Source organism: Diadema antillarum, unplaced genomic scaffold (genome assembly GCF_040938485.1).
Source record: "Diadema antillarum isolate AM-2024a unplaced genomic scaffold, OU_Dant_1.0 scf00000015, whole genome shotgun sequence".
Classification (NCBI taxonomy): Eukaryota; Metazoa; Echinodermata; class Echinoidea; order Diadematoida; family Diadematidae; genus Diadema; species Diadema antillarum.
Genome location: NW_027270904.1, coordinates 2,558,974 through 2,571,443, shown reverse-complemented (window position 1 = coordinate 2,571,443; position 12,470 = coordinate 2,558,974). Strand labels below are relative to the sequence as shown.

The 12,470-nt window shown below is 40.0% G+C and overlaps 1 protein-coding gene across 1 annotated transcript; it reads left to right on the top strand.

Annotated features, from left to right (window-relative positions):
• The first annotated feature begins 2,106 nt into the window (after positions 1-2,106).
• LOC139724469 (citramalyl-CoA lyase, mitochondrial-like) lies at positions 2,107-12,263 on the top strand. Its single transcript, XM_071635610.1, has 7 exons — positions 2,107-2,379; positions 5,103-5,294; positions 6,360-6,555; positions 7,079-7,192; positions 8,940-8,993; positions 10,513-10,637; positions 12,171-12,263. The coding sequence occupies exons 1-7, from the start codon at positions 2,107-2,109 to the stop codon at positions 12,261-12,263; spliced, it is 1,047 nt and encodes a 348-aa protein (XP_071491711.1).
• The last annotated feature ends 207 nt before the right edge of the window (positions 12,264-12,470 follow it).

The following is a 12,470-nucleotide window of genomic DNA, read 5'->3' as shown; positions in this document are numbered from 1 at the left end:
TAACAATAACATTAACAGTTTGTTACACCTGTAGATCTAACGTTACATACATGCATGAAGGCGAGGCGTAGCGCAGCCCGGCCAAGAACCCAAAGCGTGAGCCGTGACTAGCTTCATACATCATGCAAATTACAGATGGGCATGAAGCGATGTAACTATCAGTTAAATAAATAAATACCTTGGAATGACTGGCAAAGTTCTTCTATAGCTAGACCCCATTTGCTGAGAATGTTCGTGACTCCATATAGCTGCATTGCAGTCATCGTCACCGCCGTCCATCATGATGAATAGTCGCGCTTCGACTGTATAGCTATACGTACATAAACGTGTGATGTACGTGTGTGTGTGTGAGGCGCGGTGGCCGCCCGGCGCGGCGGTGGCGATCGATTGCGACGAAGGATACCTATGTAGGCCCGCTGATTGGTTCATGACTATCACATGACTTTTGCCCATCAATTTCTAAACAACGATGTTTAATTGTTTGGACAATCATTCCGAATTGTTTTTAAACAACCGCTGTTTAAGGCAATCAAGCTCCAATTTTCTATATTTAAACAACATTGTTTAGAATTTTAAACAACAATATTTTAAACAACGAAATTTTACACAGCGTTCTAACAGTGTGAGAAAATTTAAACAATTATAGGTTTTGAATATAAGATAATCTTGAAATTCATCGAAGATTATTAACATAAGTCGCAGGATCAAATGACTGAAATTGCACTTTTCGATAGCTCATTCCTAATTCAGGGTTATTTTCCTAGAGCACCCGGAGACGAGCATGATTATCATCGTAATTATAGACTATTATCGTACAATCATGTAATTAACATTATTGAACTTCCACTTGGAGACATTAATTTTTGTGAGCAGCTCGATCTCTACAGAGGCATATCAACATTATACTGTGTACACATAATGTAATAATAATGTTTGAGCTGTTTATGGTCTGATTTGATGTCAGTATTATCTGGGAAAATTGTTTTAGATACTGGGCCCCGTTTTTTTTTCTTTTTTTTTTACAACATCGGCATTCGCATAATGTATCAGTCGTTTCATATGAGACTTTTTTTTAATCTTTGCACATAGGCCTAATTTTCACCGCGTTTCGTGTTATACCTCATAATCTGAGATAAGGTGGTACACGTATTAGGGGATTTAGGAGCTAGGGTTAAATTTATTGAGCGGCATCCGCATCGTGATGGGATGCACTTTGAGCAGTTTTCCGCGGCTTGTTTAGGAGGTCTCCAAGGTAAAAAGCCTCGGAAAGCCCCCCCCCCCCCCCCCCCCCCCCAAAAAAAAAAAAAAGGAGGGGGGGGGGGGTGGTTCAAGTCTTAGGGGCGGGGTCCTGAATCAGGAGGCACTTTCAAGGATAAGGGAAAGAGCATGCTTACGAATTGTTATGATACTGAGTATGATGGGGAGGGAGGGTATATAGCCTATAGTGGTCACTGCTGAGATCTCAGAGAGGAGGTTCGATTAAAGATTCAGATTTTAATTCTACTTTCTAGCACATTCAACAGATAAAACACCGTGCCACACGCTTCAGGTTAAACAATTTTACCTCAAACAATTAGATGAATGATGAACAGTACCTCGATGCTGACGACGAAACGCACTACCAGTGCAGTGTAGCTGTTATGATTATTTCAGGTCTGTAAAAGTGGAATTTTTCGCGATGTTGACATTTTCCCGCAATTCGCGCAACCAGAAACTAGCGCGAAAATAAAAGCACGAGAATAATTTTGCTTGCCATTACGTTCCTGTAATAGATGTCTTGATTCCGCGGACTTAAAAACACGCGAAAAACTCTTCTTACCCTGCCAAACGCGAAAAATTGGTCACGCGAAAATATCCACTTTTAGGGAGTGTGGTGTACTGTCCCTGTCGTTTGTGCAACATGTTACACATAGGACTCAAGAGGGCGTGCCTGTGTCTGCTCAGAAAAAGTGACCGTGAGAGGCTAGGTGAGCTGTCTGCTGCAGTAGTGAAATATTGTGTCTTTTGCTCGTAAACAGATTAATCTAACCCAATCTGTAATACCATCGCCTGTATCCATCACCAAGGAATCATTATTTGTCAAAGTTACGTCGTTTAACACGCAGAATGTTATCACCAGTGTCAAGGAATCTCTGCAGCAAATGTGCGGGTCTTACCGGGCAGGCGCTTACTGCTGGTCGGATAGCGCCCCGTGTAGCTTCGATGAATTACCGGCTACATGACCACGTGAGGTTCTACGGGAATGAACCTTCAAAAACACCTCGCAGAGCTGTACTCTATGTACCTGGACACAGCGAGAAGATGCTCACCAAACTATCGAGTATGAAAGTTGACTGTGCTGTGATGGAGTGCGAAGATGGAGTAGCATTCAATAGAAAGGTAGACCTAAACCTAACTGCGACCAGCCCCGACGCTCCCACATGCATTCTAATTTTTTATAACTGTGTACAAGGAGCGCCCCGGGCCGGGGGTGGGGGGTTAACCTAAACCAAAACGGTAGTAGATGGTCTCACTGTAGCCTATAGCCAGGCCTACCTAAAACTCAACTGAAAGTACTAGAATTTCTCTTAGAAACTCTAGATCTAGTATTTATTACTTGGTTGAGCATCAACATGGCCGTTAAAAAAAGCTATTAAAAAATCAGGCTCTTTCCACTGCTGTGTGGTGGAGATAAATCTAAATCTTCTTCTTCTTCTGTATATTCTGCTTCTGTCAATCCTGAAGATTTTTGCAGATTTACATGCGTGTGTGCGTATCATAAGGGCACCCGAGTGTGCAGTACCTGCATGGATGCAAGGTGCATTATTTACATGGTGCAAGTAAAAACCCGTTGCTCGATTTACTCCACATCTTCCGTCAGGCGATGACGGAAGACCTCCACAGACGGTGCCAGGATGACCTCTTGGGGCAAGCTGTTCCACTGCCGTACTTTGCGAGGAAAGAAGGGCTGTTTGTGTTGTTCTGTCCTGGAGATGGGGACCAGATAGCCATATGGATGAACTGTCCTTGTTTGTCTTGTGATGGGATTCTGGTTCTGGTTCTGGTTGTATACTGCACACAATGCCCTGGTGGGCTATCACGGTACAGTGGTCGAGGTCATTTGCAGCAGCAACAATTAAATCTTGAAGTGTGCTTTTGGGTTATGCTAAACACATCTATATTTAATAGATCTGCTTTAAACTTGTCAAGGTTGTGGGCCGTTTTCACACTATCTGGCAGTAGGTTCCACTCTGGAATAGTGCGAGCGTAGAGGGAGTACTTAAGACAATCCTTACTAAATTTAGGCCTCTCATAGGAAAATTCTCCATGAAGTCGACGAGTATGATAGTTTCCTTTGTGGGTGAATTTCTCTACATTGTTTGGGATCAGTCCATGGGTTTCTTTGTAGATGGTTGTAAGTCTGGCTCTAATACGACGGTCTTCAAGGGTCTCCCATCCAAGTCTTTGGACCAGGGAAGACGAGCTGGTTTCTTTGTTGTAATTGCTGGTTACAAATCGTGCAGCTCTATTTTGGATTTTTTCAATTGATGATATGTGTACCTTGTGGTAAGGATCCCAGATGGCATGGCAGTATTCCAATCTTGGGCGTACCAGTGATTTATAAGCAATTGACTTAACTTCAGGAGGACAGCAGTGAATGTTTCTTCTTAAGAGCCCCAGCATGCTATTTGCCTTGTTGCATATTTTGTGTATATGACGCGACCAGGTAAGATCTTTAGATATCTCGACTCCCAGATATGAGTAGTGTTCCACTTCAGCAAGGGGCATATCGTTCATCTTGTATGTGAACTTGGGAGGTTTGCGTTTGTGTGTAACACTCATAGAGTAACATTTGGATTTGTTGAAATTCATTTCCCATTTCTTTTCCCAGGCAATGACATCATTTAGATCCTGTTGGAGTCTGCATTGGTCTTCAGGTGACTTGATCTCCTTATAGATAATACAGTCGTCAGCAAAGAGTCGTATGTCTGACTTAATTCCTCTGGGTAGATCGTTAATGTAAACAAGGATGGATGTGGTGTTGGTCCATGTTGAAGTCTACCAGTGAGTTGTGCATCTTGTACAACATGGTCAGCCTGGAGACTTCTCTTCTTTTCTGGAGTGAAGGCCAGCCAAGTTGTTCGAGCATTTCTGACACGCTTGAGGTATTATGGTACTGGTTTAGCACATATCATGCAACGCGTCTCTGGATCATTTCCAGCTGTTGTATGCATCCAGCTGTGTAAGGATCCCAAACTGAACATCCATATTCAACCTTGTCTTTCATTGAAAAAGGAAGGGAAAAACTGTATGATGCAAGTGTAATAAGACATGTTGTGTGATAGTATTGTTCGTTGCTGATAAATTCTTGCATGCATTGTGCATTTGACATATGTCTAGGGCCTACAAGTAACAAACCACACACCACTCAAACACTAATATCTTTATCACTCTTTTCTTTCATTTTTGTATGATTTATTTCACACACAAAAAAAAAAAGAGATAGTTTCTGACTATGCAGATAAAGATACCACTGTTTGTAAAGTGTTGATGTTGCTACTTGTAATCCTCACCTTCACCTGTTTCAGATCAGCTAAATTTTATTTCTAGTTTTGACTCTTAGAATCAGTCATGCAGAAATTTAAGCATTTAGAGGTGTATGAATTTGAATCCTGTTGGAATGCAAGATTTCTATGGGATCATTCATAACTGTTGGTAACAGTAGCTGCATTGTTTGGTCATGAAGAGTACCTGGTACCATACACAAGATGTCACAGCCAGATAGTTTTGTGACGTGACTGCTGGGTAAGTCCAAGCTATTTTGCACCAGTAACACGTGGGATATCACACACAAATTAAGCCCTGTATTTCACAGATAGTTATGAAAGCTCAATTGTTTGGTTGTTTCTGGTAGACAGTAGAGTCTAGGTATCATGCTTCCATTTTCACATCATGGAAGTCATGCCCAATGTGACTGGCCAGTGAACAAACAAGTGACACTGATTTCTTCCCACTTATTTTATGCTAAATGTAAATGTGTCATGAATGTTAAGGAGTATGCAGGATATAATATAAGTTGAAACTTCTGGTTGAAATATCATTTATTTCTTTTCATGTGACAGGCAGAAGCTAGGGAAACGGTGAAGCGCATGTTGGATTCACTCGAGCTGCCGAGAGTCACCGACGTCGCTGTTCGTATCAATTCCATGGAGAGTGGCTTTGCCGAGGAGGACCTCGCAGTCATCCTCCAGGCGAAGAGAGTTCCAGACACAATCCTGGTCCCCAAATTTGATTCCATTGAGCATGTACACTGGGTAATGTTTCCATAGTAAATGCTTTTATTCTTGATCTTTTATTGTTGTTGTTGTTGTTGTTGTCATGTCCGTAGGACTGTTTCCAGGTTAATGTAAGAGTTGTCTGGCACACTGGACTTGTGTGGTCATGTTATCACTGCAAAGTACACTAATAAGATATGCATTTGTTGTTTTATGTTGAAAAATATTGAGATGGTGATGATGATGGGTTTATGAATTCTCTTAGGCAAAGAGTTGATACGATTGCATTCACTCGAGACATCATACATCAGGTACATGTCTTACTATTTACAATAAATTAATATTAGGATTCCAGCTTATATTGTCAAGAGGCTAATCTTTGCTTTATTTCTGACAATCTCTGTTGAAGTATGATTTCACAGGCCTGTGTACAAAAAAAAAATCTAAAATCTCAAAGTCTTGAAGTAACAAGAGTAACCTGGTCTGATGAAAATTTTCAACTCTTGAGCCAGTGAATGTATGAATACTTTTGATGAAGCAATAACGCTCAGTGTTTACTTGAGACAATGTCTTTACATGATTACATGAATCTTTGGTGTTGAGTTTGTCCCATATTGACACAAATTCTGAAGCTGCCCCCCCCCCCCCCATTCCCATGAAGCAATTGACCGATTCGGGTTCGTTGAGGGCAGCAGACATTTCATGGCACTGGGCGCAGCCATAGTGGGTGTCTTAGCCGACCCCCACTGCTCTCCCCCACCCCGGGCAACATGTTTATCACGCACTTGTAACAAAGGTTCGCGCACTAAGCAAGCATTCGCGCACTTTAGCCCATTGGCTAAAGCAGTTTTTCATTCTGCGCGCGTGCTAATGTAGGGAGAGGGTTGGGGAGTGGGAAGGGGGGGTCGGCTAAGACACCGAGTAATGGCGCTGCCCATGCCAAAAATACACATAGCGTGTCACAGAATTGGTCAATAGCACCGAATGCAAACTTAAGGGGATGTCTTGACGTTACATGAAATGTTGGCGTGGAGTGTGTCCCATGTCAATGTAAATTCTAAAACTGGTCACCGCCCCTGTCTTCCTATGTGATGCATCTATCAGTTAGTGCGTCAGCTCAAGTCATCTCTGGAAGGCAGAGAGCTCAGTCATGCCATCAGAATCATCATTTATGCGGAGACTGCCGTGGGTTTGCTGAGGCTGCCGCAGATCATCGGAGAGGCGCAAGAGATCTTTGATTCAGAACCCTTCACTTTGGATGGAATCGTCTTTGGTTCAGATGACTACTGTGCTAGTGTTGGTAAGTGATAGCCGTAGATTTTTCCTCTTCTTCTCCTTCATGGATTTCTTACACATTTAATAATTTGACAGCCCCTTGCAAAATAGTTCCTACTTAGCATACAATATAGGTGAAATTCCCCCAAATACTAAAATACAAAAGCAGTATATCCTTGACTTGATCTGTTGTTGTGTTACTGCTCTTTGTTTTATGGTAACAAATGTGAATGCATACAAGAAATTCCTGTGGTCAAATCACTGCTATGTGTCTTTTGTTACAAATGTATTTGTGCATCCTCAATGTGTATTTGAATTGATTATAGTTTACACCTTTTATTTGACATTAAAAGAAAACACAGTCAGATCTTGGAATGTGGAAGGAAGTAACAAAGCTTAGAGAATGCAGCAAGATTATTTTTTTTTTTCAAATTTCAGGAGTCTGGGCAATATGTGTAGTAGCTCATGATACAGCACAAAGATGAAGCGAGTGCTATAGGGCTAATTATAGCAGCCACAGCAAATTCTACCATGTCCAATTCTTGTAGGGGCTGCACGGTCGTATGATGCTGCCGAACTGGTCTACGCCAGGCAGAAAGTTGTGGCCGTGGCAAAGGCTTTTGGACTACAAGCCATCGACATGGTCCATATCGATGTTCAAGGTATCCTTCCAATAAAACTTAGATATTTCACAGTACAAATACACTAATATGATTATCCTTCCCATTGTTTTTTTATACGAGTGTGACACACTTTAGCACAAGAGCAATACCGGTACCATAGACATGAAAGTACAACAGATTACTCAAACCATGGTAATTGTAATATGAAGTAAAAGTAATTACTATCAATGAATGATTATGAAACCAATGACTTGCTTTCCTTTCAATTTTATGACAGTGAATAGATTGCTATTCTGTAGATGCTACTTTTCTCATCAAATACATTCGTAATGAATAAATGGAGTAAGCGATTAGTAATACTAGTAATGTGATGTTATAACCTAATCATAGAATTTTCTTTGTGATGAGCTTTTTGAAGAGAAATGTACAATGTATCTATTTTTTTTTTCTGCCTATTGACTGTAATTTTCCATCATAGATAAATATGTAATTGATTAGTTTTTATGCCTCCGCCACGAAGTGGTGCCGGAGGCATTATGTTTTCGGGTTGTCCGTCCATCCGTCCGTCCGTCCGTCCTTCCGTCCGTCCTTCCGTCCGTAATGAATTTTGTGGACAGCATAACTAAAAAACCTTTTGAGGTATCCTAATGAAACTTGGCATGTATGTGTATTAGGAGTGAAGTTGTGCCTATCAACTTTTGGGTGCACATGCTCAAGGTCAAAGGTCAAAAGGTCAAGGTCAAATACGTAAAATGTCACTATTTCCACCATATCTATGCAATGCCTGAAGATATCTTCTTGAAACTTAGTGTATACATGTATTACCCAATCAAGATTCTCTGGTGAAAATTTGGGGTCATGAGGTCAAAGGTCAAAGGTCAAAAGGTCAAGTAAAAATATTAAAACTTCACTTTTTTCTCCATATCTTGGAAATTGTTCAAGGTATCTTCATGGAACATAGTATATACAGTGTATACATGTACTGACTGGCAGTGATTATCTAGAGAATTCAGGGTTCATGGGTCAAAGGTCAGGGGTCAAAGGTCAAGGGCAACACTTCAACATTTTACTATTTCCCTCATATTTATGCAATGCCAGCAGGATTATTATTATTTTTTACACGTAGTGTATGCATATATAACCTAATAGAGATTCTCTGGAAGCTTTCTTTTTTCTTGTTTGCCTCAAAGGTCAAAAGGTCAAAGATCAAGGGAAAGTGCTGAACTATCCTTTTCCTCCATATCTCAGAAGTGGCTCAAGTTATCTTGAAACTTACTACATATTTATGCATGTTGTGCTAGACAGTGATTATCCTCTGAATTTTAGGGTCAAAGGCCAGATGAAAATGGTAACAATGAACTTTTCAATACAGAAATTGCACTTTTTCTCCATACCTTGAAAATTACTCAATGCATTAACTTATGAATGGGTCAAAGTCAAATTAAAGTCCTTAAATCCCCAAATACATGGTCTCCTATTCATCCAATTAATCTAGGTCAAGGAAGGTGAACATTCAACACATTTGTGACAAACTTGTCATTTTCATATTTTGCCAATTTTGTGAAAATGTAATCACACATTGTCTACATGTACTGTAGACCTATTAGGAGAATCATGCATTATGGCGGAGGCATACCAGTCGCCTTAGCGACATTTCTAGTTAGATTATGGAAGAATTTGAATTGGTGGCTATTTACCTCACGTGAAAAGAACAGCATATCAACCTTGCTACGTTGTCATTTCTTTACACCCCCCCCCCCCCCTCCACACACACACACACACACAGACAAAGAAGGCCTTCAGAAGTTTTCAGAAGAAGGGGCAAGGATGGGATTCTCAGGTAAGCTTGGTCTCCAGGACTTTGTTTCTAACTTTAAACAGAACTGACCTCTCCAATGAGCTTGTTGATTTTGTGATTCTTCATTTAGAATGTAACCAAAATGTTATTGGAGAGATTACATTTCATGTTCTAAATTTGCAAGCTTCTTTTTGAGGTTCCTCTCCATTTTTGTCGAGCCCACCGGAGGTGAGGGGAGACTAAGGGATCGCCTGCGGCGTCTGTCTGTCCGTCGTCCGTCCGTCGTCTGTCCGTAACGCTACAAAAACTTCAATAACTCTTTACTCTGGGCTTCAATTGCAATCAAACTTCGAGGGAAGAGGGGTCATACAAAGTTTCACATTACCACATATGAAGGTCACCTCAAGGTCAAAGCTCACAGGCAGGGGTCAATGAACTTTAGGGCCCAATGTTAAGTTTTTATGGCGCATTTCTATTATGGGTCATAACTTTTGATCCATAACTCCATTTGTGACCAAACTTGGGTGGTAGATGTCCCTTGGGGAGTGGATGGTCACCACAAGGTCAATGGTCACAAGCATGGGTCAACGAACTTTTAGAGCCCAATGTTAAGTTTTTATGGTGCATTTCTATTATGGGTCATAACTTTTGATCCATAACTCCATTTGTGACCAAACTTGGATGGTAGATGTCCCTTGGGGAATGGATGGTCACCACAAGGTCAATGGCCACAAGCATGGGTCAACAAACTTTTAGAGCCCAATGTTAAGTTTTTATGGCGCGTTTCTATTATGGGTCATAACTTTTGATCAATAGGTCCGTTTGTGAGTAAACTTGGATGGTAGATGTCCCTTGGGGAGTGGATGGTCACCACAAGGTCAAAGGTCACAGACAGGGGTCAACAAACTTTAAGGGCCCAATGTTAAGTTTTTATGGCACGTTTCTTTTTTGCCATAAATTTTTACCCTTTTATATCTCTTTTATCTGTTATATCTCTTTTTTTAATCTGTACAATTTCTTGTACGCGAATGGGCGAGACACATTATGGCACTTGCCTTGTGTTTATTTTTATACATGTGAGAAGTCAGATCTTTGGAAATAGGGCTACTGAGTTCTATCCATTTTGAGGTGTACATTGTAAAAATGACACACTATGGTGTATGTGTGTACATGTAAGTCTCTCTCAATATCAAGACTTTTTGGGTATAGTTATGACTGCATATGAAAAGTTTGATCGCAAAACGAGTAAACTCCATTTAATTTGAGGCATTTGCACTTAAAGTTGCTAAAAACAAAGAAGATAATGAAAAAATACAGGATTTTTTTTTGTAACTTAAAGAATATTCCTTGTTATGTAACAAAGGAGGTATCACTGGAAAGGTTTCATTTTGCTCTGTCTGTTGATGGACTCACTGTAAAATGTTTAAAAATTGCATTTAACCTGTTTTTCCATAAAACTCTGTGTATACAGATTGGTATCAGATTATGAAGTGGTAATGGTCAACTGAAGGCATTTGAGTATCATAATTGTTCAGCCGATGTGCCTTCTCTTTGACCACAGGCAAGCAGGTCATCCACCCAAGCCAGGTGGACATTGTCCAGCAGGCCTTCAGCCCCAGCCCAGACCGGGTGCAGTGGGCGAGGGAACTTCTGGCTGGGTTTGAGGAGCATGAGAGAACGGGGCAGGTGAGTGTCTGTGCGTGTGTGTGTTTGCAGTTTTTGTGTATGTTTCCTCTGTCTCTTTTTACACCTTTGGAATGCGGCTTTAGTGTTGTGTTAATGGAGCAGACAAGAAGACAAGGATTTGCACAGACAGTGAGCCAGAGAGATAGACAGAAAAGGAAGAAGGGATATGAATATAACATGGCATAATATGGTATATTATGACATACAAATATATGATATGATACAATATGATATGTTGTGATATGATATATGATATGATATGATATGATATGATATATATTGTTATATATGATATGATATGATATGACATATGATATGATTTGATATGATAATTTGGTATGGTATGGTATGGTAATTTATTTCCGTAAATATAAAAATCAACATTACAAATCATGTGATACAAAAACTCATAAATAATACGGCTGGATAGCCTCGCTCAGCGAAGAGGACCATTATGGTCCCGCTGTTTTACAGGAGGGTCCAGTATAGATTAAAGTAATACAGTTTCTTCAATATGATAATTTAATGTGATATGATATGATTTGATATGATGTGATATGATATGATATGATATGATATGACATATGATAAGATATGATATATTATTACAAATGATATGATATGATAGCTATGATATGATATGACAAACATACATGTATATACATACCAACTGTGACATGTATATATCCCCTATGTATTAAGTTAACATATAGCTACATGAAGAGAAATTGGCAGATACTGAGAGAAAGAAGACAGTAGAAAGATATAGACGATTTTCATAATTTCACATCGTGTAGTACATAAATCGACAACTCCATGTATAGATTTGTGGAATTTGTTGTCGTTCTTGAGCAGAGAAACAATACTTTGAAAAACCTTAAACAAATTACACTGAACAAGGATGATGACATAGGAGGTTCACATATTTCAGAAATGCAGCAGTGTAATTCCATTACAATACTGCTTGCTTGCGAGTTCACCTGTGAATAATCTATGCATGCCTTCTTCTTTTGTTCTGCTTCCTTGAGCCCCAACTCATGCATTCTTATAGTGACTCTGCCATGTCATCATCCTCGTTCATTGCAATTAGTTCTAAATGTTGAAAATATTCTTATTCTTCATCCCAATTATCACAAATTATGAAACTCTCACCTCAGTATTATAACTAATTTATAGTTGTTAAATGTAAAAATCTGATAATCATCCGGAGGTCTCCTTTAAGAGAAGAGCGAGATTATTAGGCAAATAAGTATAACAGGTAGGGCAGAAAGGAGCTTGGCCAATGGCACACTGTATCAAGTGAGATTACACTTGAGGTGAGACTATCTCTGATTTAATATGTCATCGTCATGAATGAATGAAAGAATTTCTCAGTGAATTTTATTTTAATGACACTTGTGAGTGATCAAGAATTCATGAATGATAGTTCTCAAGTCTCTAAATCACTTACAGTGAAAAAAAGAAACAGGAATTTTACGCATGTGGTATTAGATGACATGTAGCTTGGTGACATGTTCCATTGCTTTTCTCCAGGGTGCGTTCATTTTCCGCGGCAGTATGATCGACATGCCTCTGGTCCTTCAGGCGAGGAATGTGATGGAGCTAGCCAAAGTGGATGCAGACTGAAACTGCAGCCGATATCGAGGGTCCCATGTCATAGAAAGTTGCCATGGTAACACCTCTTGCTGCAGTGGCAAGTGTCATGGCAATGACAAGAATCCAGCTTCCTGATTGGCTGTTTCTACAAAATGTTGCTATTGTAGCAAGAGCTTGCTATCCTAGCATCTTTTGCAAAATGAGGGCCCAGAACTGATAAACGCTAACAAGTTGTCA

Bases quoted from the DNA above. Each gene is read 5' to 3' on its own strand.
- LOC139724469 (XM_071635610.1), top strand. From the start codon at position 2,107: ATGTTATCACCAGTGTCAAGGAATCTCTGCAGCAAATGTGCGGGTCTT. The intron at 2,380-5,102 runs GTAGACCTAAAC...TTCATGTGACAG, and splicing joins GAGTAGCATTCAATAGAAAG to GCAGAAGCTAGGGAAACGGT. The intron at 8,994-10,512 runs GTAAGCTTGGTC...CTTTGACCACAG, and splicing joins GGCAAGGATGGGATTCTCAG to GCAAGCAGGTCATCCACCCA.